This window comes from Adiantum capillus-veneris, chromosome 9, assembly GCF_014529385.1.
Source record: "Adiantum capillus-veneris isolate H3 chromosome 9, ASM1452938v2, whole genome shotgun sequence".
Lineage (NCBI taxonomy): Eukaryota > Viridiplantae > Streptophyta > Polypodiopsida > Polypodiales > Pteridaceae > Adiantum > Adiantum capillus-veneris.
Window position 1 is genome coordinate 103,832,296 of NC_140939.1, and position 26,132 is coordinate 103,858,427.

The 26,132-nt window shown below is 43.2% G+C and overlaps 1 protein-coding gene across 3 annotated transcripts in view; it reads left to right on the top strand.

Moving 5' to 3' along the window:
- The window catches only part of LOC147450918 (uncharacterized), a 46,529-nt gene extending 37,641 nt beyond the window's left edge, over nt 1–8,888 (top strand). The window contains exons 2-6 of one of the 3 annotated variants that reach the window (XR_015189176.1): nt 5,194–5,481; nt 5,555–5,630; nt 7,242–7,315; nt 7,413–7,520; nt 7,843–7,883. Coding sequence is in view for 2 of the 3 variants with exons in the window: in XM_086519914.1 (XP_086376040.1) it covers nt 5,194–5,481; nt 5,555–5,630; nt 7,242–7,315; nt 7,413–7,423 (449 nt within the window). In the remaining variant the exon portion in view is untranslated. Of the gene's footprint in view, nt 1–5,193; nt 5,482–5,554; nt 5,631–7,241; nt 7,316–7,412; nt 7,556–7,842; nt 7,945–8,552 lie in introns of those variants that run through there. The other 2 variants (XM_086519914.1, XM_086519915.1) reach the window with 2 other exon arrangements.
- The last annotated feature ends 17,244 nt before the right edge of the window (nt 8,889–26,132 follow it).

Consider the following 26,132-nt stretch of genomic DNA (forward strand, 5'->3'; position numbering starts at 1 on the left):
CTCCGCAGCAGACCACGAGGCAGCCTGCTTCAGGGTCCATGCTTTGTTCCTCGCTGCTAGGGGGACAGAGGCCTTGGACTCAATAGTTGGTTTCTCCTTCCCCCTCTGTGGTAGGATCGAGACAGAGTGGTCCCTCGACTTAGTGGTGGGATGGTTGCATACACAGGTTCTCGAGTTCTCTCATCACATGGGAGAACTTGGAGTTACAGATTTACTGCAGACGTTGTGGCCATTGGCCAAGTTTGCGGTGACACCCCCAGACTCAGCAGGATGTAGGCACATTGTGGTGTACTTTTTTGTTGATACGCAGTGTTTGCCTTGCTATGTATACATTCATGAGGACTCCTGGACAGAGGAGGTTGCTTCACGTACGGCTCGCTCTGCTTGGGATTGGACTAGGCACTCACTACAGTCTCGCCTATCTAGAGGACGCTCGGATGCGGATTACTCCCCATCCCAGCCAGCCTCGAAGATAGCCCGTCTTGCTGCTGCGGCAGCATGTGTTCTCTCTCGCTCCCCATGAGGATCGTCTCGTGGAATGTGCAAGGACTAGGTGGGCCCCAGTTTTAGCGACAGCGGGGCCGGTTGCGATAGGAGCTTCAGCGTTGCCTTGTGGGAGGAGAGATTGATCTCCTTATGCTACAAGAGCACCATCTGTTTGAGAGCTGCATTCGGCGATGTGGTCAGATTTTGCGTGGACGATATGATACCTTTTGGTTAGCTGCTTTTGGACCTGGAGGCATCCAGGGTGGGGTATGTATGACTATTGCGGACTCATTGCAGCAGGCCATTGTGGGCAGAGGGATTATTGTGCTAGGCAGGGCTCAGTGGATTACTATGCAGGTTCAGGGTGGCCTTGTGGGCTTCCTGAACATCTATGCGCCCAATGTGGCGAGTGCTCGTGCTGAGTTTTGGTCACAGATTGTTGAGTCTTTGCCACAGACTGACCATTGGTGTTTAGGGGGGGACTTCAACATGTTGGAGGACCCTTCTGACAGGATTGGAGGCAGCCATGCTACTGTGCATGGAGTCGAGTTAGCAACTTGGGAGAGGTTGTGTATGACTTTGAGGGTCTTGGATACATGGCAGCACTCTGGCTTTGTGAGGCCTCCAAAGAGTCTTGCCTTCTCTAGGTCGGACCGCAGAGTGGGTGGAGTGAATCTATCGCGGATAGATCGCTTCTACACTAGTGACCACTTCAGTGACTTGGGGGGATCAGTGGGCATTCTGGCAGGGACATCCTTCTCGGACCATGCACCAGTGATCCTCACAGTGGCAGACAGGCAGCGGAGTGGGAGCACGATGCTTCGCATCCCAGAGCGGGTCTTGTTGGACTCAGCACTCAGAGAGAGGGTAGAGGCTCTTTGGACAGAGGACATGGACAGCCAGGCTCTACCAGCAGACAGAGTGGCCTTAGGCCTAGCTCAGCTAAGCCACTTTTTTCTCCAGGAGTCTCTGGCTCGACGGGCTGCAGCGAGAGAGGAGGAGCAGCGTCTCAGACGAGGCATTGCTTCACTACAGAGGATGTAGGAGCAGCATCCAGACAGTCCATGGTTGGAGGAGCAGTTACAGCAGGCTCGGCAAGAGCTTGCTTGCACAGAGGAGAGGCGTCATGAGTTTGCCTTTCACCGACAGGCATCTCAGTGGACTCAGGTGGGTGACAGAGTGACATGTGCTTTTTTTGAGACAATGGGACCTCGGCACTCGCATGCCAAGGTCAATCAGTTGAGGAGACCCGATGGGTCAGTTGTTTGTGAGCCCGAGGATATGCGTGCAGTTGCTACTGACTTTTACCGTGAGTTACTGTCGGCTGAGCCCCAGTCAGAGCGGCAGGATGCATGCAGAGAGCAGGTTTGGGCACAGATGCCTTGTCTTGTGACTGAGGAGATGCGCCAGAGGCTAGAGATGCCTCTTCAGCTTGAGGAGCTACACATGGCTCTTAGGGCCCTACCTCGTGGTAGCTGTCCAGGTGAGGATGGGCTGACTCCCAGTTTCTTCTTGGAGTACTGGGACCTGCTTGGCCCAGATCTTTGTAGTGCCTTTCAGTACATTCTGCACACAGGAGTGATGCCGGATAGCATGAGTGAGGGTCTGATTTACCTCATTCCAAAGGAGGGTGGCTCCTTGGATGAGATTCGACAGTGGCGCCCCATCACCATCCTCAACTCAGCCTACAAAATTCTTGCCAAGGCTCTAAGTTTGAGGTTTCATCCACTTTTGGAGAGCCTTATACATGCGACTCAGACAGGTTTTGTCAAGGAATGCAGTATCCTTGACAACATCTTCACTTTCTGGGAGGCTTCTGCCTTGGCACGGCTCCGTGGGGAGGACCTTGTGATTCTCCTTCTCGATTTTGAGAAGGCATACGACAGAGTTGACTGGGACTTTCTAGAGGGCACTCTACGCAGGATGGGCTTCTCAGATGCTTGGATCAGAGGGGTGTGAGCTTTGTACAGACAGGCTCACAGTCAGGTGCTTTTGGCAAGAGGTAGAGGAGAGCGCTTCATGCTCACACGTTTGGTCAGACAGGGTTGTCCTCTTGCCCCCTTTCTCTTTCTGTTCTATGCGGAGGCGATGAGCAGATTTTTGGTGTCACAGCAGGTTGGTCTGAGGGGCCTCGCACTCCCTATACGGGGAGATGAGCTTCTGGACGCTGAGTTTTCCGACGACTCAGCCTTGTACTTAGAGGGCCAGGAGGCCAATCTACACAGATGTGAGCAGGCTTTGGTGACCTTCTGCTGTGCATCGGGCGCACTGATCAACTAGAGGAAGACAGTGGCTTTCTCGGTTGGCAGTGCCCCTGTGCCAGATTGGATGCCAGGAGAGGGTTTCAGGTGGATTCCTCCAGGGATTACAGTTCGGTACTTGGGTTGTCAGGTTGGTTTGGATTTGTCCCCCGAGCAGCAGATTGCTCCTCTTCTCCTGTCCATCAGGAGAAAGCTGTTACATTGGAGCTCAGCACGACTTTCGCTGGCTGGTAGAGTAGTAGTTGCCAACCAGGTGTTGTTGGCGACTATGTGGTACATCACTTCTTGCTGGATTTTCTCGAGTTCTTGTATCAGCCAGGTAGAGAGGCTGATCAGGAACTACCTTTGGTCAGGTCGTGACACTCAGATTGCCCGAGCCAAGGTGGCTTGGTCGGTCATCACACTTCCTTGTTCTCAGGGAGGGCTTGGGATCATTGATCCAGCACAGCAGAGCAGAGCCCTTCTTGGGAAGTTCGTTGTCAGAGGACTTTTTCCAGGTGAGGAGCCCTAGAAGGAGTTCTTGCTGCAGAGGCTTCGTGCCAGGGTGCCTCAGTCAGGAGGCCCTTGGCAACCTTCGACCAGATGGATCTTTACAGAGTTGCGCCGAGTTGGTTTGAGCAGGAGACTGGAGGACCGATTCGCTGTGAGTCTGCTTCGATCTTGGGAGCTCTTACGGCGTGGCCTAGAGCAGAGACAACCGACGTGCACGGAGGAGCGCCTACGGCAGCCCCTCGTCTGGAACCCCATGGTTAGCACTCAGAGAGGTCACTTGGTTGGGAGTTGGCCTCATGTTTCTTGGGGTCCCATGGCAGCAGGTCCAGCGCGCTCTCTAGGTGATTGGCTTGAGTTCACAGGTTTGTCAGAGGAGGTGTAGGGTGTCCAGCTACAAGGCATGAGAGGGGTGCAGAGCATGTGTCAGGACATCTCAGAGTCAGTTCTAGTTAAGTGGCTCACGCCTCTCGAGACAGTAGCACCCCGGTGGATGGGAGCCTTCACACGACTGGAGGTTCTCATTTCAGTCAAGGCCTGCTCAGAGACTGTCCCAGCCCTGTTCTTTGAGCTTCAGGGTGGGGGACGATTACAACGAGTTGCAGTAGAGGCCCCGTAGGTAGCAGAGTGCTGTTTCCAGAGGATCCGAGTTGTGGGCATCTGTAGGAGGACTTGCGTCATAGACCCTGACCCAGTAGCTCTTGAGACTGGACACTGGAGGCTATGGGCTTGGGAGTGTTGTCCACTGGCACGAGTACTGTGGGATCCTGGTGAGTGGCTATGGAGGGACCCTTTCTCTTCTGCAGACCGCCCAGGAGTCCCCTTCTTTCAGTACATTGTTCGGCTTGGACATCACATACTTGCAGCACAGAGAGAGGCCCGCCCCGCTGCAACACGTCATTGGCAGGAGGAGGGCCTCACAGTCGAGTTCTTGGCAGCTTTTTGGCAGAGGCTGTGGGACTCCAGACAGCCGAGGCGCGTCACTTTGTTCCAGTGGCTGGTTGCACACAGAGCCACAGCAGTAGGGAGCTGGCTTGTGCATAGTGGTCTCTCGGCCGCATGTGCAGCCTGTGACCAGTTGGTGGAGAGTCAGCGTCACTGTCTTTGGGACTGTCCTTCGGCCCAGCAGGTGTGGCTACGAGTTCTTCGGCTGATGCCTGCCCTCTCCACGGCTCGATAGTACACTTGGGGGGCAGCGGCTTGGTCCACCCTCACGGGCCCGGCACTTCAGTTTGAGCTATCTTCCACCAGCAGGATGATAGTGATGCAGGGGGGGCGACCTACACTCCAGCCTGCTACAGAGCTTACTCCACAGGAGTGGTGCAGTGAGAGAGAGGAGTGTTGGGAGCTCATCAGTGGCCTAGCTCTCTGGTTCATCTAGCGGGCCCGCTGTTTCCGCATCTTTGAGGCTCGCCCTGTGCCACCAGCAGAGACTGTTCGTGACTTTTGGCTAGAGCTGATCCATACTCTCAGAGGACAGCTCGAGGGACTACATGGTAGCTCCGACCGCATGCGGGAGCGCCGCGAGGCTTTCCTTCGACTCTGGCGCCCTGGGCCGTTTTACACCATTGTCCAGGGGGTGCTCAGATGGCACTACTGTCCACCTATGTGGCTCTTCCCTCCTCCCATCTCTTGATTTAGCCTCATTGTATATGTGCTGTTTTTTCATTGGGAGAGTCTCCCCATCATGCTTGTTGTAGCCCTCTCTTGCAGAGGTGGATGTAGCCCTATGGGCAGTTTTCAGTAACTAATAGAAGGATCTTTTTCTCAAAAAAAAAAAAAAGTTACAATGATCATGATTCTCATCTAAGGTCTCGACGGGGATACTGATGTGAATTTGATGTGAATGTTCAATGACTGTCGTCTTTGTGCAAGTGTTGGATATGTGTAGTCGTGTATGTTGGTACTCAGAGTCAATGCCTACTGAACTAGTTTTTGCCCTATGTGTCTTTTGCAGCCGTAATCAAGGACAATTGCAATTTTTTCAAGAGGGGGGTATGTCACAAACCGATGATGTGGCATGGCCTAAACCCTAATAAAGAGAAGCAGAAGAAGTTTACCAACTTACAGTTTATGGTCAAGTGTCAGGTGCAACGCAGAGAGAGAAAAGAGAGACGACACGGGATGTCGGGTCCCAACCACCCTCAAGGGCCCCCTTGCTCTGTTGCGAGAGCAAGTACTTACTTTATTACTTGCACAAATGCTGATACAATGATCCTAAATGCTGAGATGCTGATGCCAGATGGTACTTGATGTAGATGCTTGATATTGCTGCGGTACTAATAATACTGGAGACTGATGCTTGGTATTTGCTGTAGGTACTTGGATCTGCGAGGCTAAAGGCCAGAATGCAAAAACGCTAATGGGTCAAATCTGGAACTTGCTGACGATACGGTGCGGGAACCTTCCTGCCGAAAACGCTGATCTGCTGCTGAATTGGGCTGAGATTGAACGCTGTTCTACGTGGGCTGAAAAACGCTGAGGTGTTGTGGATGACAAAACTGCGATGGTGCTGAAAAACGCTAAGGTGCTGAGGGTAAAAACGCTGACTGGCTGGCTGCTACATGGCGATGGCTGAGGTACTGGTGCTGTGGTACCGACTTCTGGTTTTGCTGCTTCTTCGTCCTTCTTGCCCCGAGACTCGAGAGAAACGCTCCTAAGCCACCTATATAGTAATCTTCATGATGGGTCGATAAAAAACTTTAAGCCATGACGATCTTGAATTAATGCTAAATTGTCACTTACAAATAAAATGACTTAAGTGCCTGTTTGTTGCAACTATGACCTACTTGGGCATGCACGCCCTTCTAGAGGCTCACAAAGTGCCCAGATAGATCCTACGCTAGACTACGACAAACGCTAGATTGTAGCAAAAGCTTGTCCACGTGGCGCAAGTGCAATGCGCAAGTGACATCGAGAGGCCTAAAGGGGTTAGGTTTCTAAACCCACCCCTCCGAACTTTCAGAACTTGGCCGAGGGGCCTAATGCCCTTAAAAATAAAGCAAAGGACCCAATAACCTTAATCATACTATGGTGATGATTGAAGAGTTCAAATAGCACGCTTAAATAGTGGAGTTATGACAGGTTGTAGAGCCACCTATAGTTCCACATGAAACTGAAAATGAATGAGGAGGCCTCATGCCCAGCATATGGTTTATAGAGAGGTTAGAGTGAAGTGGAAGGACAAAGATGAGGATGTATCGCCGTAGTGCTATAAGCAAGATATTGGCCCAGTTTGTTTTCAAAGATGAAAACTATTCTAGAGAAGGGGGAAGAGGGAAGGGGAAGGGGGCGGGGGGGGTATATGGTGGTAGTGTCATGTAGCTGAGAGCGCCATGAGGATCGATAGGACATTGAGACTGTGTACGCTGAGGGTGTCTGCAGCGGCGATCGTGGGGGACTGGGCTATTGTGGGCAGGCAGGCCACTTACCCTAAACAACGTGGGAGTTGAAGGCATATCCCATTCCCCTCTATGGTGGATGGTGAGCTAGAGCCACACCTTCTCCTGTTCTTGTTCGTAGGAAGGAATCTTTCAACTAGCTTGGAGTTTATGAACCAAATAAAATGCACATAGATGAAATTGCATGGTTTTGGGCTGAAAAAAATGGAGGCATTGTTTCTGTACCTACGGATCAGCTTGTACATGAACCATCCCAACTTCTGCTAACTAGGCATGTGTTGATGTATGCTATTTTATGCAATATTCGAAGCATGGTTGTATATATTAGGACATAATTATATGTGAAATAAACTGAGCGGGGTGAATGATTGGTTCTTGGGCATTGCAATAAGAAATCACAGTGGCTTTACGGGTGGTCTGCCATCGCAGTACAAAAACCGCCTCTGGCTTTGCTGTAGGTGGGGGGATTGCGAATATCTGCGACTGCACTACAAATCAGCTCCCAGTGTCACTAACTATAATGATTCTGAGATTATTCTGTGGTGCTCTGTATGTGATAGGCCTGTTTTATGTAGTAATTAATATACAAGCTGTGGCTTTACAGGAAAAGGCCTGATCAAGCTACCGCGCGTTACCTTGAGGAAGGCAAAAAAGTCCCCTGTTCAAGCCTTTGCTCAGGTACGGATACCTAATCATTTTCAGGTATTGCTGCATTCTTGTACTGAGTTTTTTCTTTTTTCTTTTTTGTTTGGTTTTTCGTGGTTGTATGTTGTAGAGAGTGGTTAGTTCAGCTGCAAAGGAGGTAATGATGGTGGATCCCATAGAAGCAAAACGGTTAGCAGTTGAACAAATGAAACAGCTAGAAGCCAAAGCCAAATTTAAGGTAAGGAGTAGTCAATTGAGATTTGCACCGTCCATGAACTATTCCCTAGTTGATTCTTCTACTGGGAAATGTGCTAAGAATGGGCTATCAGTTTGAAGTACTTTAAAATGGCCTGAACAAAGGAAGCCCGACCACAATCTTTCTGATACTTCCTTGCTTTTAATCGTATTTTGTAACTTACAATTGCATCGAATGGGCTATCAGTTTGAAGTACTTTAAAATGGCCTGAACAAAGGAAGCCCGACCACAATCTTTCTGATACTTCCTTGCTTTTAATGGTATTTTGTAACTTACAATTGCATCTTGTATCTCGTATTTCCAGAGGCAGCGTTCTATCGAAGCAATCAATGGTGGCTGGGCAATGTTGGGCATCACTGGATGCCTTATTATAGAAGGATACAGTGGAAAACCTATACTGTCACAAGTAAGCTAATGCTGTCAGTCCTTTATACTATATGAAAAGGAACGATAAGAGAGGGCACGCGGGGGGTTGGGTTTAAGGGGAGCACAAAAGTGGGACCCTTTTTTTTTTGGGTGTTTCTTTGGTGATGGTATTCAGTCAACCAAATGGCAAGGTTTGTGATAGCCTTATATATCCAGCATACTGCAGGGAACTTAAGTGGCAGACAGAAAGAAGGGACACAGCGTTTTGAGCTCTACTCTTTTAAGGTGGTTCAAAACTGCAAAACAAGAGTGAATTGTGCATATTAATGTTTTGAGATGTCGCGATTTCAGATCATTTGTCTTGTAGGAGCATTTTTCAATGGGCAGTCTGGCAAACGTAGAGAGCAACACTTAGTTTAATTATTCTTTGTACGTAATAATTCAAGTTAAGGTGGTTTAAAATTGCAGAAACAAGAGCAAATCTTTCTTCTGGATAGTGTTATTTATGACAATTTTTAAATGACTTGTCCCTTGGAAACATCTTTTTACACTTTCTAGCAAATGAAGAGCAGATAGCTAGAGTAATGCTCTTGTTTATGAAATAGTTGGTCCAAGTGTAAGGTGCTCATAACTTGCTCTAATGGCCAGGTTGCAGGCTATCTACATTTTCTTGCAGATTTTTTTGACAAATATTTTCCATCTCAACAACTATGACTTGGAAGTTTTATCTTTGCTTAAAGAGGCTGTAGGTAAATTAGGCAATTTCGACGGACTCCTGCTTGTTGCTCTTGGAAGCGCATGCATAGGGCAAAGAACCATGCAGATTCATGAGATTTGCAGGTTAGGCAAGGTAAGGAAGGAGAAGAGCTCCACATTGATACCACACAATTGTATCGACTGTATCATAAGCTGTAAAATACGCTTGACAACTCTTTGTCATATTTTGCTAAAAAGAGAACATTTGTGAGAAGTCAGATTTCTTTTTCTTGGCTTTCTTCTCTTGCAATGAAGAGTAGTGACTTCATTGTGTGAGCTATTTTACAGGCAAAGTTTGTCTCATAGTCGGGGAAGTTTCTTGCCTTTGGAACCTTTTATCCGTTTCCTTGCTTTCGGTAAGCGCAATATGGATACTATTTGGCTACCTCGTGTTTGTAGAAAACAGGGGAGTGCTTTTCCCAAGTCTCTCTCTCTCTCTCTCTCTCTCTCTCTCTCTCTCTCTGTGTGTGTGTGTGTGTGTGTGTGTGTGTGTGTGTGTGTGTGTGTGTCCCCTTCCCCCCCTTGCATGCTTTGACTTGTAATTTCTAGATAGGTAGCTCATTTCAGCCCTAACCTTTAGGCTTACTTTTCTGTTACCCTCGGATGAGAGATTTCCTTTAGTGTATGTACTGGTTTGATGTCATAGGCCACAATGGTCTTGTAGAGACGTTCATATACTCTCTCTCTCTCTCTCTCTCTCTCTCTCTCTCTCTCTCTGGTAATAGGTCTTCACTTGTGGACTCTTTTTGACATAGTAGTCAAAAAGAATAATGTAGTTCACATAGTAGTCACAAGAAGATTTAGAAATTTTCTCATATAGTAAAACAGTCTTTTTCATTGTTTTTCATACAATGCATAACATCTTGAGCTTATGCTTGAGAGGCACCGCATACCTAGCTAGGTACACGATGTCTCTTGAGCATACGCTCATGATGTTGAGGAAAGTCACAATGTGGGAATTATTGTGAGAATTTGTCCAAAACTTCTTGTACTAGTGCCACAACACTAAGTCACACATGCATGGGGGGAGGGTATCAATGATGGAGAGCGTGAGAGTTGTCCGATGCATTGCTTGTAAGTTCGGGACACCAATGGAGATTCATGTGGGTGTCCCCTTTCCCCACCTTGAGACTTGAACCCGGATAGTACTCTGGTTAGCTTGGTGCTTCTTAAAAAATATTGAAGTCGCTTGGTATCATTAATGTAGATGTATGTAAATTTGGGAAGATTAAATGAATTTCTTTGCTCGAGTGGTGTTTTGTAAATTTGGAATGCGCTACAAGTGCCAAATGAGTGCTCTTCCTTGATCCTTTCCCACCATGCATGTCACATAAGAGGAAGAGATTAATTAGAGAATCGGTCAAATCTCTGCTTCAAATTACTTTATGGTCAAATGCAATATGTATGGAGCATTAAAAAAAGTTCGAGTACTCTCGAAAGTGAGCCATTGCAACTTTGTTTTGGTTGAAAAACTCTTATGGATCGGTCATGAAGAGGGGTTGTCTTGAAGGCACACCTAGGGCAGGTTATTCTAAGCTCTTATTCTGTTGCAATCAATGGGTAACCCTCAAGCTACTTAAAACAACTCATCATTGATTAAGAAAACCTGTGTACACGATGAAAAAGATCACTATAGTGTCACTACAAAAAAGGCCTTTTTTGGTAAACAAGCAAAACACATAGATTGTGGCAAAATGGATAGAAAAGAAACAGTGTTCTTAATTCATACAATATTGATACAAAAATCTACCACTTAAGCACAATCCAATACATGGCTCAACAACAAAACTATGTAGAATGAAAGTTCATTGTAACCTAAGTATCCTTGTTGCATTGTTTATTGTCTTCTTGCCATTGTTTCTTGATTTCCTAGCTTCCTTGAGAGAGACCACAAATAACTTTTTCTTTTCTTCAAATTTCTCATTTGTCAAGTGCATAATTCATGATTTCTTTCGACTCTTTGGTCTTGAGACTTTCTAGATTCATCCATATATATGCTCGAAGTTTTTCCACTTGTCCTTGTTTCCTAGGAGAGCATCCGCTTTGGCATTGAAGGTGCATCCTCCTACATTTGAATCAACTATATATTGCTAGATGCATTCTCTAGGACTAATTATTTAAATTTACATTGTTATCTTTGAACCTTGAAGAACTAGGGTAGAAAAGCAAAATTACATGTAAAATTAACTAGCACTACACATCGTTGTCACTAGTGTTTGTCAAATAGCTTGTTGGCATGTGGGTTGGTTGATTGGTATAGGATAAACAAAATTATTTGCTTTGCAAAGTGGTTTCAAGTTTTTAAAAAGATGCAGTGTGTACACATTGTGGATAGTCAGGTTCGCGTGCTAGCAGCAGTCGGACACGTCTACATGCCTGGATAGGGTATCGGGGCCTTGGATATGGTTCTTGGTGGCCTCTTTTGACTCTATAGAATGTGTTTGATATTTCTAGAATGTAAATAATGCAAGAAAAAAGTATGGGTACTCTCATTCCGCGCAAAAAGTTTGGGACATGCAGTAATCGTCTATTTACAGTGCCTGATATTCGCTGATGTGTGCACCGCCCTAGAAGAGTTCAAAAATGGAATGTGGGAATGTGGAAAAGTAATTTGGGTATTCAAGATGAAGCATACAAAATTTGGTGAATTTTGGAGTCCGTTTGGGATTTTTCCCATGAAAAATGCTTGCCAGGGTCAAAAAGGTCAAAAAATGACCAAAAATCGTGTGAAAAGGCTTCAATTTTCTACACCACTCATGGTGCCATGAGTGTTTTAGCTGAGGGGGTACTTTGGAAGGCGAGTCTTGGCACTTTTAGCTCTCTGTGTGTGGGAGGAAGTAGGGTTCCTGCAAGTGGTCTAGTGCAATCCTGTTGCGTTCGCGTCCTGTTTTAGAGTGTGTGGAGAAGTGAATGATAGTTTTTTCTCTTCAATTTTGCACTTGATAGAGTCTATGGAAGTTCTCAGGTTTCCATGAATATGTGTGTCCAAGGAATTGAGCGAAGAAGGTGCGGCTTTCTGCAAGACTATGTGACCCTGTATCCGTGCCATTAGCGTTGGTGTTACTCCAAAGAGTCCAACAAAGTGAATTTTGGTGAATCTTTTGGCTGGAGTTTCTTAATTTTTGATTTTTTTCTTGTATATTTTGGTCACCATCAAGTGTGATTTCAAGTGTTGATAAACTCGACTCACCTTGTAGTGTCTGCGGCGGTGGGCAGGCAAGGGCTTGTAGGTCGAGGCGTTTGGAGTTTGAATTGAGCTTCTGGGTAGTGTTGTTATTGAGCTCTTGAGTGGTGGTGTGTGTGGGTTGGAATTCAAGTAAATTCTTTGTGTGTTGTTGAGTTGTCTGGGTGTGTGAGTGTGTGCACGTCGTCTTTTGCTCCATCGTCCTTTGGCCATCTCGCTCAGGAGCGAAAACTTGCCGGTTGTGCAAATGTGAGCCTATGATTTGTGATCCTAATGTTCCACATCTACATCCATTTGTAATGCATCCATTTGCCCCATTGATCAAGACTAGCGAACTCCCAAAAGAGGTGCTTAAAGGTTTCCTTTTTCTTTCATCTAGCACACAATCCATTTGACGTGATTTTCTTGGCAAGCAACTGCTCTATGGGAAGGTTCCCTACTATCACTCTTCAAATGAAGACTTGATGTTTAAGTGCACATGTGAGAGTCCATATCTATTGGAGCTTTGAAAACCATCAATTCTCACTGTTCTGGAGTCCCCACACTCTATTGCATTTAGCAACAATGGTAGTGGTAGGAAGAAGCATCAAGTATAGTTTATTTTTAGGGGCATTCCACTAGGGTTCTTGAGAAAGAGAGTTCTTTCAGTCGTGAACTCCAACGTCCACATTGGTGTTACATGCTCTCTTATCTCCCCCCCCTTCTCTCTCTCTCTCTCTCTCTCTCTCTCTCTCTCTCTCTCTCTCCCCCCTTGTATGTATTGAATTGTATTTTGTAGATAGGTAGCTCTTTCTAGCCTTTACCTCTAAGCTTACTTTTATGGTACCCTCAGATGATGCCCATATCACTTATTGAAGAGGATACTACTGTAGAGAATTGCATATGTTTATATGGTCAAATGCGATGTGTATGTATGTAGCATAGTAAAAATCTCAAGAACTCTTGAAAGTGAGTCATTTTGCAAGTTTGTTTGTGATGAAAAATGTTTTGGATGAGTCAGGAAGAGGAGCTATGGCCATTCAAGGCACATGTAAGGCTGGCTAGCCCTGAAGCTACTTACCACCACTCATCATTGACTCATCCAATATTTGTGTACAAGATGACAGTAATCACTATAGTGTCACAGTCAAAAGAAAGATTTTTTTTGGGTAAACAAGAAAAGCACACATCCTTAGTGGCAAAATGGATAGAAAAGACTCAAGTAGGACTCAAGTAGGCCCTTTTTTACGGGCTTCATGTACATTCTTGAGCTCGCTTGCCATAGCTTTGAGTTGATTTGTCTTCGATTCTTCAGCGATCCAAAAAGGTTTTCCCTTGAGGAGGTGGGATGGCATAGTAGCTTTACCCGTTCTTCTTTGTCCTTGAAGGTGAAAATAAAATGCTCGGGTGGCAAATGTCTATGTGTGTCATTGATCCAAGAAATGGTTTCAAAATTGACGTTGAGAGGTTGAAGAATGTCATAAGCTTTTCGTTTGCTGTTTTTAAGGTATTCTCGCTCATGCACCATGGTGATTGAAGTCCACCAATGCTTACCTTAAGACTAAGGGATTCTTGTAGGCACCGGCATTCTTGTAAGATTGCTTGTATCTTGGTGTCGATCTTCTTATGGGGTTGTTCATGGACTTTTTTCACTACCTTGACGGTCTTGGTAACGGAGGCTTCAACAACTTGGGCTTTCTTGAGTAGAGCGATAATCCTTGCTTCTTGACGCTGTTGGGCGTATTTCTCACACCCCGTTCTTTGAAATACGCTGTTGGGCGTATTTCTCACACCCCGTTCTTTACATATGGACATGAAACCCGATGTCAAAAGGGTGTGTGGGCTTTTTTTTTTGTGGGTTTTTAATCTTGCTTTAACAAGCACATGTACATGCACTGCAAGTCGCTAGTCTAGTGACAGTTGTCGGGCTACTGTAAGTGAGTCTTTTGAAGTGAGACTTGTATATACCTAAAAAACATGTACAAATTTAAAAAAGTTCAGCCAAACATAAAAAATTTGTATGTTTGTGGTCGTTTGGGCTTCTTCATGCTTTCTGATGCAGTTTTTTGCCCCGACTAGCCTTCTCTACGTGTAGTCGTGTTGGGACAGCTTTCTGTTCGCGTCAATTTTGCTCATGGAAGCATATGGAATCAATTTTGGTCATCTTCAGCTTTCTCGCCAGTCATTTTTCAATATTTTTTTCAAGCTTTAAAGTGCCCCAATTGGACTTGTGCTCTTTAGGTTACGACTAGTTCTCTGCAGGGTTATGGCTATGGAAGCCTAGTGGCAAATTGTGGTGCAGGCAGATTGGGAGGGCATGCATGTATGAATTGTGGAATTGATGTTGAAGTTATGGGTTTTCGATGTTTGATTGTGAAAGGAGAGGCTCCTGTCTTCATCTGCATTGGTTGGAGTGTGCTGTAAATCCGTGCTTTGACAGGGTTTTGCTCCTATGTGACGTAGTCTCTTGGGTGGGCGACGGCTAGTAAATTCCCAAGGGTCTACTCCTATTGGACTTGTGGTGTTTCAAAAGGATTTTGCAAATCTTTTGGTGTCTTGTAGTTCTCTTTCAATGGCCTTGGGTGACATCACTAGAGGTGTTTCAGTTTGCTTGTTTCCCAACAGTGTTTTGGTCCCCGCCACCGAGGATCTTCTTCAAGTGACCTTCAATTGACAGCTTTGATAGCTATGATGATAGAGTTTCCAAGGTTCTATGGTCATGTAGGTGAGGATGCTGATGCATTCATTGAGAAGATGGAGTTTTGTTGCTTGATTGCAAATAAGGAAGATCCAATGATTATACTCAAGATTTTGTTCTTTTGCTTGAAAGAGGATGCAAGGATATGGTATGATGAGTATGAGTTTTGGTTGAAATCATCTCAACCTCCATTGGTGATGACTTATGATGCATTAAAGAAGGCTTTTCTTGAGAAGTTGAAGAAGGTAGAGGACCCAATGGATGTATGGCACTCCATTGAAGGACTTGTGCAATGTGATGGTCAAAGTGTAGATTCCTTTGTCAAGGAGTTCAATGCTTTGTGGAGAAGATGGTGTGTTTCTTTGGGAAGTGATGTTCCTACTCTTATGCTTAAAAAGTGTATGTTTATGCAAAGTTTGAGGGGGGTTGATATGAAGTTAAAGGTTGAGCTTAAAAGGCTACCTACATTTGATGATGCAGTAAAGGTTGCAAAGCATAAGGAATGGAAGCTAGAGAGAGTGAAGCAGCTTGGATTGTAGGAAGATGTGAAGCCAAATGTATCTTATGTTCTAGACATAAATATGGACAATGTATGTAATGAAGAATTCCATGTTTCTCATTCTCTTGAGCATGTGAAAGAAGAATTCCATATGCACAATCAGATCAAGGAGAATGCTCAATGTATGCCATCTTTGTTGTTTAAGCGCTTTGATGTCAACCTTCCTGTCAATGATGATGATGCTAGTGAGATGGATGTAGGAAAGAAGGCTACCATGGTCATGAATGAGTCTCAAATGCAAGGAAATGAGAATTTTGAATATCCAAGTCACATGGCTGATTTTTGTAATGTATGTTGTAATGAACAGGAGTATGTTTGTGATACAAATGTGACTCTTGGGAGTTCTCTTTGTGTAGATGAAGTAGTCAAAGATCACATGATGGAGATCAAGGAAGTTAGCAATGGGAAAGATGGTGATGCATATGATGAGGGTTTTCAAGTATATGCTTTGGATGATTGTATGCAAAAGGGTGATGAAGCAACTAAGTATACTACTTGTGTTGTTGATGAGGACCCTATCAATGAGAAGCTTCATGGCGTGCATGATGGTGTGGGTGATCCTGCCTTAATTGATGAAGAGAATATTGAGGTTTTAGAAGATATGGAAAATGATAGAGATTCTCTTGTTATGCCTCATGTGAATATGGTTGATTCTACCTTGTTTGATCCTCTTGTTAAGGAGCCTAAGGTATATATGGAAGATGGCTTACCTATCAAGCATGGTGTGGTTGAATTGGATGGATGCTTAATGAAGAGTGGGGATAATGAGATGGATATATATGAGGATATGAAAATGGTTGAGGTAAAAATTGAAGGTATTTTGGATGAGATATTAAAGGATTTCTTGCATGCTATAGGAATGAAAGGGTGTCTCTATGTGGTATCTATTGAGAATACTTTATGCTTTGACGAGGATTTTGATATTACATATGGTTTATGCTTTGATATTGGGAGTGAGAGAATTGATATGGCTGGTGTTTCTTCGTGCATTTTGTGCTTATGTTGTATGGCCCTTTGATCCTGGTGGACAATATGCTTATGCTACTGCTGAGCATGAATGCTCTAGCAGACTCGAGGGTTGGCAAACTATGTTGGGCGCATTTCTCACACCCCGTTCTTTGTAAATTTTTACATATGGACATGACACCCGATGTCAAAAGGGTGTGTGGGCTTTCTTTTCGTGGGTTTTTTATCTTGCTTTAGCAAGCACATGTACATGCACTGCAAGTCGCTAGTCTAGTAACTTGCAGTGACAATTGTCGGGCTACTGTAAGTGCCCGTGAGTTAGTCTTTTGAAGTGAGACTTGTATATAAATAAAAAACATGTACAAATTTTAAAAAGTTCAGCCAAACATCAGAAATTTGCAGGTTTGTGGTCGTTTGGGCTTCTTCATGCTTTCTGATGCAGTTTTTTGCCCCGACTAGCCTTCTCTATGTGTAGTCGTGTTGGGACAGCTTTCTGTTCGCGTCAATTTTGCTCATGGAAGAATATGGAATCAGTTTTGGTCATCTTCAGATTTCTCGCCAGTCATTTTTCAATATTTTTTTCAAGCTTTAAAGTGCCCCAATTGGACTTGTGCTCTTCAGGTTACGACTAGTTCTCTGCAGGGTTATGGCTATGGCAGCCTAGTGGCAAATTGTGTGCAGGCAGATTGGGAGGGCATGTATGTATGAATTGTGGAATTGATGTTGAAGTTATGGGTTTGTGATGTTTGACTGTGAAAGGAGAGGCTCTTGTCTTCATCTGCATTGGTCGGCGTGTGCTGTAAATCCGTGCTTTGACAGGGTTTTGCTCCTATGTGACATAGTCTCTTGGGTGGGCGACGGCTAGTAAATTCCCAAGGGTCTACTCCTATTGGCCTTGTGGTGTTTCAAAAGGATTTTGCAAAGCTTTTGGTGTCTTGTAGTTCTCTTTCAACACTCTTGGGTGACATCACTATAGAGGTGTTTCAGTTTGCTTGTTTCCCAACAACGCCCAATAAGATCCTTTTTTTGGTGCGGCATCCACTTTGAGGAAGCTCTTGTGTGAGGTCGGGGTGCCAAAGTATGACATTGGGGCTTCCTTTACTTGCCAAAATGAATGGTCTAAATGGCCTGCTTGAACTCAAATCTCTACATTGGGAGGATTGTATGACCCTTGGCTTATACCTAGTCTCGGTTAGAAAAAAACTTGAGCCAAAATCTCCAAGATGAGACTGTGTGAACATGTGGTTTGGTGAGAGTAAGCTAGGGTTGAAAGTAGCGGCATGCTTTTGGCCATCGGCATTGCGACCAACAGGGGATGAAGCTTTAACGCGACCTCTGCAAGAGGATGTAGGGCAGGTGAAGCTTTAATGAAAGCTTTGTAGGAGGACATAGGGAAGCTGGGATTTTATTGGGATGCATGTGTTTGACAGTCAACAGTGCAACCAACAAGAGATGAAGATTTAATGGAATCTCTCAAAGAACACAAGGGTGATAGGTAGTGCAGAAGGAGCGCATAGCAGAGGAGTGCTAGTGCTAAAGGCTATCTTGGCTTGAGCGCGGGGATGGGATATAACCTAACACCCCCCAACCCAGAAACCCTCACCCACAAGAAGACAAGGAGGGAGGAAACCCTAGAGCTGCAGAGCAGAGAAAAAGGGGCGTTATCACACACACACACACACACATACAAATAAGAGAGAGAGAGAGAGAGAGAGAGGGAGGGAGGAAGAGTCGTGTTTATTGCATCGGTTTGGTTGGATCGTCTATTGTTAGCTTGCTATTTTTCTATGTACTCACTCTACCAAGTCTCTACATTAGTTTTTTAAAGGTTTTTATCCTCCTTCACTATCTTCTTGTTGTTCCCTCCCCAACTTTGGTCCTTAGGTGCCACCTTCAACAAGTGCATTGTTTGCTATATTGGATGATAGTGCTGTCATGCATTTTTTGGATGAGCTTAAAGTCATTAGATCATGCCAAAAAGCTTGTTAACTAGGCTCATGCATATATGTGTAGATAGTGCTTCGAGTCTTGGAAGTGACAATGTAAGAATTCAAGTACAAAGGTTTGGTTTTGCTAGGCTTGGGTGCTGATGTTTTGAGTTGTTCGAATCCCCAAAACATGGTTTTCAATAAGCATTTTCATCCGCTCTTTATAGCTTGTGAATCGGACTTGTACATCATGAATTATGTGTGTTCGAAGTGGGCGGTCTCGACTTGGAAAGCGGTTCCAGATACATGCGACAAAGGAACCTAGGCAGAAGATTCCGAGCATGGGTAGAAGGCTCGCATAGTTGCCAAAGGTTTTAGGCAGCAAAAAGGAGTGGATTTTGATGAGATTTTCTCTCTAGTAGTCAAGATGACTACACTTCGCATTGTGCTTGGCTCGGTTGCTATCCGGGACATGAAACTTGTCCAAATGGACGTGAACACATCATTTCTTCACGGGGATCTAGATGAAGATGTCTACATGAAACTATTAGAGGGATTCGTATGTGAAACCCAAAAGCCAACGAGGTAGAATTGGTTTGTAGATCTAAAAGGCACTCTATGGCCTCAAGCAAGGCTCAAGGAAATAGTATAAAAAATTCAACAAATTCATGCAGTCTCAGGGTTAAATCAAGAGGATCAATGCTTATACACCAAAAGGTTAAACGATGGTTCTATAATCATCTTTGATCTTGTATGTAGGTGATATGCTTCTCGTAGGCAAATCAACTGATGAGATCAATCAGTTGAAAAGATGCTAAGCACTCAATTTTCCATAAACAATTTGGGAAATGCCAATCGCTTTCTTGGTATGCAAATCAAGAGAGACCGGCAACGTGGAATTCTTGAATTATCTCAAGAAAAGTACATCCACAAAGTCTTGCAACGTTTTAGCATGTAGGAGGGGAAGTCACTGAGTGCCCCAATGCAAGCATACTCCAAACTTAGCAAGGAAGATTCTCCCAAGACAATTGCTGAGAAAGAGGAAATGGAGAAAGTGCCATATTCTTCAGCAGAGCTGGCCCTTTGATGTATGCTATGGTAGCCACGAGACCACACATTGCACATGTAATGGGATTGGTTAGTAGGTACATGGAAAACCCTCACAAGAAGCATTGGGAAGCAATGAAGGAAATTCTCAGATACTTGAAGGGTACACCTAGAAAGTGTTTACACTCTGGAAACAATGATGCATCTATTGTAGGTTACACAGATGCGGACTATGCGGGTTGCGTAGATCGTAGAAGATCCACATATGTCTATTTGTTCATGTTTGCAGGAGCAGTTATCTCTTGGAAATCATGTCTCCAAGACTGCACATCTTGATCTACCGTTGAGGCAGAATATGTTGCTGCGTCTGATGCAAGCAAGGAAGCCATATTGTTAGCTCATCTAGTAGGAATGGTTATTCACGAGGTTCCAATACTGCATTGTGATAGTCAAAGTGCCATTGCTTTGGCAAAGAATCCGGTGTTTCACTCAAAGTCAAAGCACATAGATATTAGATACCATGTCATACAAGATGCATTGGCTGGCAAGCACATCGAGCTTGTCAAGGTTCACACTAACAACAACCCCGCAGATGCTCTCACGTATTTATGGGTGTAGGATGAAGCCTAGGTGATGCTTCATCAAATTTATATAGACTAACTATATTGATGCCACTATTGGCCACCATGACCTTCAAGTGGGAGGTTGTTGGGGTGTAGGCCAGGTGGCCATGGGAAACCACCCTTACTTACATTATTCTTACTAATGGATATAGCGAGAGAAAGTGAGAGAGTTGACTTAACTCTCTCACTTTCCTCACCTACTAACCCAACTCCCTATGCAGCTTCTTCTTCTTCCCCAATTCCCTTCTCCTTCCCTCTCTTGCACACTCCGTACACGCACAACGACACAACAACAACCCATTGGAGAAGCTTTTTTTGCCTATGAAAAAAAGGAAAATTTTCATCGTAAGAACACTATTGTTTTCCCAACTGGCACCTTCCTCATGTCTATCTTTCCACTTGAGGAATGGTCGTTGAATCACATGATGAAGGGTACTAGATCATGATAGTTAAGAATGTACTCAGGCTCATGTGGCTAGGTTTGAGGTTCAATGAAATCAACCAAAATCTACTCTTCAATGACATTTTTGTCCCTATGCAAGCGTTTACATAAATGACTTACATAAATATCACGGATGAATACAAAAGTGCATAGATAAAGAGAGTTTGTAACCTATATCTCCAACGCACTTGAGTATCTTAAAAGGCCCACAATATCTTGGAGTTGATTGAGGTGTTGGCCCAGTCTTCAAACTTTCTAAATACTTTTCCACACATAAAATGAATGTAGCTTATCGACGTTTCCCATCAACTTACTTTTTGTATCTATTCTATGCTTTTCAAACATTTTGAAGAGCATGTTTCAACATATCCATGTGGTATCGGAGATAATCTTTGACCTACTAATGTTTCTCAATTGACAACCCCACGGTAATAGGTGATCTAGGTTGAAAACCATACATAAGAATAAAAAGACTAAAGCCAATCATCACATACTTGGCACTATTGTAACCAAACACTAAAATAGCAAAATAATCTTCCCAATCTGATTGCTTTTTGCTAACGTATGCTCTTAGGATATCCTTTAGAACCTAATTGACATGTTTAGTCTGACCATCCACTTTTGGGTGATGTACAATATTAATTTTGAGCTGTGTACCCAATCGTTTAAAACACAACTCTACAGAAATGATTGTTAAACTTGGGAACATGATCTCTCACAATATTGAAGGGCGACCTACTTAGTCTATGCAAATTATCAACAAATAAATTAACCAATTATGGAGTTTTAAATGTGTATTTTGTTGGAATAAATTTATAAAGTATAGTCAATGGATCTACTACCACTCATATTGAGTCATGACGTCATACAATGGCTCGTACAATTGTTCCATCTCTATAGCTCATCACTCAAAAGAGGAGAATTGGGTCTGGAGGAAGAAGACACACTGCTAGTATAGAGTGAGAAGGATTCCTCATTTTCACATGGCTCCACACTTTGGAGTATATTTCATCATGCTCATATTTTCCCTTTGGAGATTCCAAAACTCATTTATAAAGAGAAGAGAGTTCATTTAAGGCGTATGGCTAAGAGAATTTGCTACCACATTGTATCATCTTCCTTTACAATACCAGAGCTTTGTATCATACTCCTGAACAATCTCAAGCCACTTGGTCTTTTGAACCTTCAAATTTGTTTTTTGTGTAAACATTTTTTACTTTGTGTAAACATTTTTGACTTTCATGGTCAAACACAATCTCAAACTAATCCCCAAACAAATAATGTCTCCATGTCTTCAAAGAAGTCACTATTGTATAGAGTTCTCTTTCATAACCAAAGTAATTTTGATGTGCAAAATTGACCCTTCTTGTGTTCAAACACAATTGACCATCCCTTCTATAGAAGGACTACACCAATAGCACTATTAACACAAATGGTCTCATAGGGTCCTTAATAGCTAAAATAGGAGTTCTAGCTAATGCAACCTTGAGAGCATTGAAACTTTGCCTTTGTCCTTCTCCCTACTAATAGATTTTCCCTTTGTAATTTAGTTGGTCCGTCGTTTGAATAGCAATATGAGCATAGTTTTTAACAAGTCATCAGTGAAAACCTACATACCCCAAGAAAATGTGCAGCTCCTTCGGATTATTGGGAGAATTCATCTCCTAATGGTATTCACTTTGGATTTATCCATATGGAGTATGGAAGTTGAAATTACATGCCTCAAAGAATGAATTTCCTCTTTGAGAAAATCACACTTGGATTTCTTGGCATATAACTTATTTCTCCGTAACAACTCAAACACATACTTTGCATTTTGTAGGCGCTCTTTCCCAAAGGCACTATACACGATAATGTCAGTGAGAAACACGATAACAAACTTGCTCAAATATGGTCTTAAGACACTGCCCATAAGCTTCATGAAAGTTGTTGGCACATTGGTCAATTAAAAGGCATACCAAAAGCTCATAGTGTCCAAACCTTGTTAAGAAAGAAGTTTTGGCTATACGAGCAAGCATAATGCATACTTGATGATAATGTGACCATATCTCTCTCTCTCTCTCTCTCTCTCTCTCTCTCTCTCTCTCTCTCTCTCTCTCTCTCTCTCTAGTTTTAGAGTCAATTTGTGCATTTCCATAAAAGTCTACCCTTTGAAAAATCCTTGCCAGTACGAGAGTATAAAAAAAACCCTAATAATACATGCATGGCCATTTCAAATCGATTCTTCTCCCCCCCTCTCTCTCTCTAGTTTTGTCTTGTCAATCAATGCATTTTCATAAAGGTGTGCCCTTTGAAAAATCCTTGTCAATACGAGAGTATTGAAAAAAGACTTAATAATAGAGGGATGCTTCAAATAGGATCTCCAATGGCCTTAAATTGATCAGCAATCTAGTCTACAATCCTATAATTCTTGAGACTTTTAGTAGCGCTAGCCTAATATGTGATGAGGATTTTGAGAAAATATTTTTGAGGAAAATCTGGTAGATGTCGTGGAAGACTTAAGAGGAAAAGAGCATGTGCACGATAGGTGGCACGACATGAGATGCAAGCCAAGTGGTGCAGGTCCAAGCGAGGGGCCCAACGAGGCACATAGGGTGCGGTGCCGAGACATATCAACACCATGACAAGGGAAAGTGCATGGATTGGCTATTTTTTAATAAAACAAGGCTAGGTAATATGCAACAAACGTCACTTGGTGAGTTACCTCGGCAAGAGTAGAACCATGCAACTCCTTTTATCTTTTATATATTCAAATTTCAAACATTGGAGCAAGGCCTTTGCTTTACATTTCTTGAAAATAGTCAAGAGCTTCTAGGTTGTGTCCCTAGTAAGAAGAATTTGCAATCAATTCAACCTAGGAGAAAAATGTTGACCAAATATTTGCCAAGCATGACTTTTTCCTATACTATATATAGTGGAGCTTAAAAATTTCAAAGGAGGAGAGGGCATCCACATTAATGCTTTTACACAATCTTATGTTGGCAACAGTTGTCCAAAAAACCCTAAATTTAGTGTAATTCCACTTGCAAATTTTGAGATTCCTCTAAATTTTTAATTCAAAGGTGAGAAAATATACAAATTTTAGAGAAAACCTATTGTAAAAAACTTCAAACATGATCAATTTATCTCTAGGATTTCTCATATGTCGGTTTTCCTAGTTTTTGGGAAAAAAAATCGTTTTGAGCACTTGTTGGCAAAGTCCTGGACGATGTGTAGTTTAATTTTAGAAGATCTTTAAAGCAATTGAGTTGGTCAATTTACAAAACACCACATCTTCTCACAATCTTGTGCTGTGTTTGGAGTTATTACCAAATTCACTACCATGCATGTCTTGTAAACGAGAAATTCAATCATGAATTTGAGTCATTAAATAGAAATTTGGTAGAGGGAGAAAAGCTCGCTTATTATCAAAAAGCACTCACCCAACACTGATTGCCTAAAATGGGCATCCCATCTCCAATAGAGAACTTACCTACTATCCCTTAGAAGATTGGGAACTTCTTTCCTTGAAAGTACAACTATGAAGAGGTCAATCAATGACCATGAACTCTCATGGAGAGATTTGACCTTAGCTTGGTCATACCCTTCGAAATACCACTTCTATAGCCTTAATTAATGCTAGAGACTAAACATGAGATCCTTGCCATTTGGAATTTTATTCACAACTTGATCTAGTTAAGCAAAATATTCTTTCAAGGCTAATACATATTCAAACTAGACCTTAAAACAATCTTGTCTCCCATGAAAAGAGGAGATAGAAAGATGTGGCTCCACGAAGACGGTGGTCTAGACGATTTTCAACTCCTCCCAAGAAAAAATGGTCAACCCATAGTCCTTATCCTTGTGATTCCAAAAGGTAAGAGAGAAAAGAAAGGAAAAAAAGGCAAGAAGAGTTCACCCTCTTCTCCTTCTTCACCTTCCTGCTCTTCTGACAAAAGCTGCGGATATTCTCCTAGAGAATAAAGAGGAGAGGACATCACAAATCCTACCCTACATGGAGAAGATCCCAAAAACTAAATAAATTCAAAGAGGGAGGAAAGAGTATCTCTTTTCTCACCTAGGATGGCAGCTTTGGTGCTATCAAAAAAGTATTGGCTTTCATCTAGCAATTTGATGCCTTTGGAGATGAGGGCTTCACGGAGTCTTCCAAGCTATGCCATGTAGCTATGCACTTCCAAAAATCTTCTCGTCAATGGTGGGCTAGCCTTTGTGGAAACGGTGAAGCCCTAAAGACATGGAAAACTCTACGAGTTTCCATCATGAAGCAATTCCTTACAAGTGATGCAAAGGACAAAGTGCTTACCAAATGGTAGAGTTTGAAGCTTCTCTCCAATGAGTCTATACACAAATATGTGGATAAATTTTGGGATTTACATCTCAAGGCTATTGTCTTTCAAAAGATAGACTTCGTCCATCAAAAGAAACAATTTTATGTGGAATTACCTGAAGCAATGGTTGAGTACGTCAACTCCCAATGGCCTGGTTCTATCACCAAAGTAATCCACCACACTATGGTTGCTTTGCGCATAAACTTCCAACAAGGGGCTAGAAGGAATTCCAAGCCCATGGAAAGCAAAGACAAAAGTGATGCAAAGGGGAAAAACAATGCCCAAACTTCTTCCCAAGTCAATTCCAACAACAACAACAATCGGTCCAAGGAGAAGGGAGTTTACAAAGGTAAAAATAAACTCTCTCTTAAAGTGCTTGAAAATTTTCGTAAGGACCAAAAATGTTTTAAGTGTGGGGAGCAAGGACATGGATATCATTCTTGACCCAAGAGAAATTCCCGCAATGAGACTTCTAGAGATTCCACGATCAAAGCTGCAAAAGAGCATGCTCATTGCAAAGGATTACTTCTTTCCTATGTGTTGGGAAAGGTAAGGGAGCATGATGCCTTCATCTTGTGTGACCCTCGATCTACTCACAACTTCATATCAACGGAGTTGGCCTTGGCCACCACTAAGTTGGGCATTCAAGCTTTCGAGAGAGGGGGGATACTATAGATGATGATGGATCTTTCAAGTCACTCCAAGCCTCTGTTACTCCCTTGATTAGGAAGTCAAGGCTTCATGTCCAAACCTATGTCAAAAAAGAAGAGTTTTTCATCTCTCCTCTCCAACATGAGAATGTTATTCTAGGGGCACCATGGGTTAACCACACGCTGCCAACATGAAGTTCCCTGAAAGGAGAATCTACTTCATCTACAAGGAAAAGAGCATGTATATTGATGCTAGTGAGTCTGGTTGTACGATACCACTTGTAAATTCAACTGCTTTTGATAAGTCGATGAAAAGCTCAATTTTTGCGTACATGATTTTTTATCAAAGAGTCTCGAAATGATGCTAATGTTTTAACAAAGCAAAGTGTTAGGAATCAAGAAGAATTAGACTTCTCTAATTTTCTAAATGGATTCCAATATGTGCTCATTGATGATATCACTATGGACTTACCTCCAAAACGAGGGGATGATGACCATTGAATTGAGCTCCTACCAAGAAGCTCACCGCCTAACAAGCCGTGTTATCGAGTTTCCCAACCTCAACAAGAGTAGACCATGAGTCAAGTACAAGGTCTGGTAGAAAAAGGGATGGTGAGTCCTAGATTCTCTCCCTTTTGTTATCAATTGTTTTAGAGAAAAAGAAAGATGGAACATACCGCATGTGTGTGGACTATCAAATGCTAAACCATATCACTATCAAAAATAGATTTCTCGTACCACGAGTCGAAGATGTGTTTGATAAGCTATAATGTTTGACCTAATTCAGTAGGATTGACCTTAAAAGTGACTATCATCAAATAAGGATTGAAAGGGCGGTGGTAATGCGTGTGCTAATCTCCACCCAACCATGCTATCTTATAGCCTCCCCCTATAGCGTGCACACCGTCCGGCCGTGCCGGTGGCCTTGCCCGTAGGACCCATGTCCTTACATTACCCCCCACCTTGGAGAATCATTTTTGTCCTTAAAAATGAATGTAGGAAAATGTTTCTTAAGTGCAAAGACATTCTCCCATGTAGAACCTTCTTCAGGTCTATCTAGACATTTTA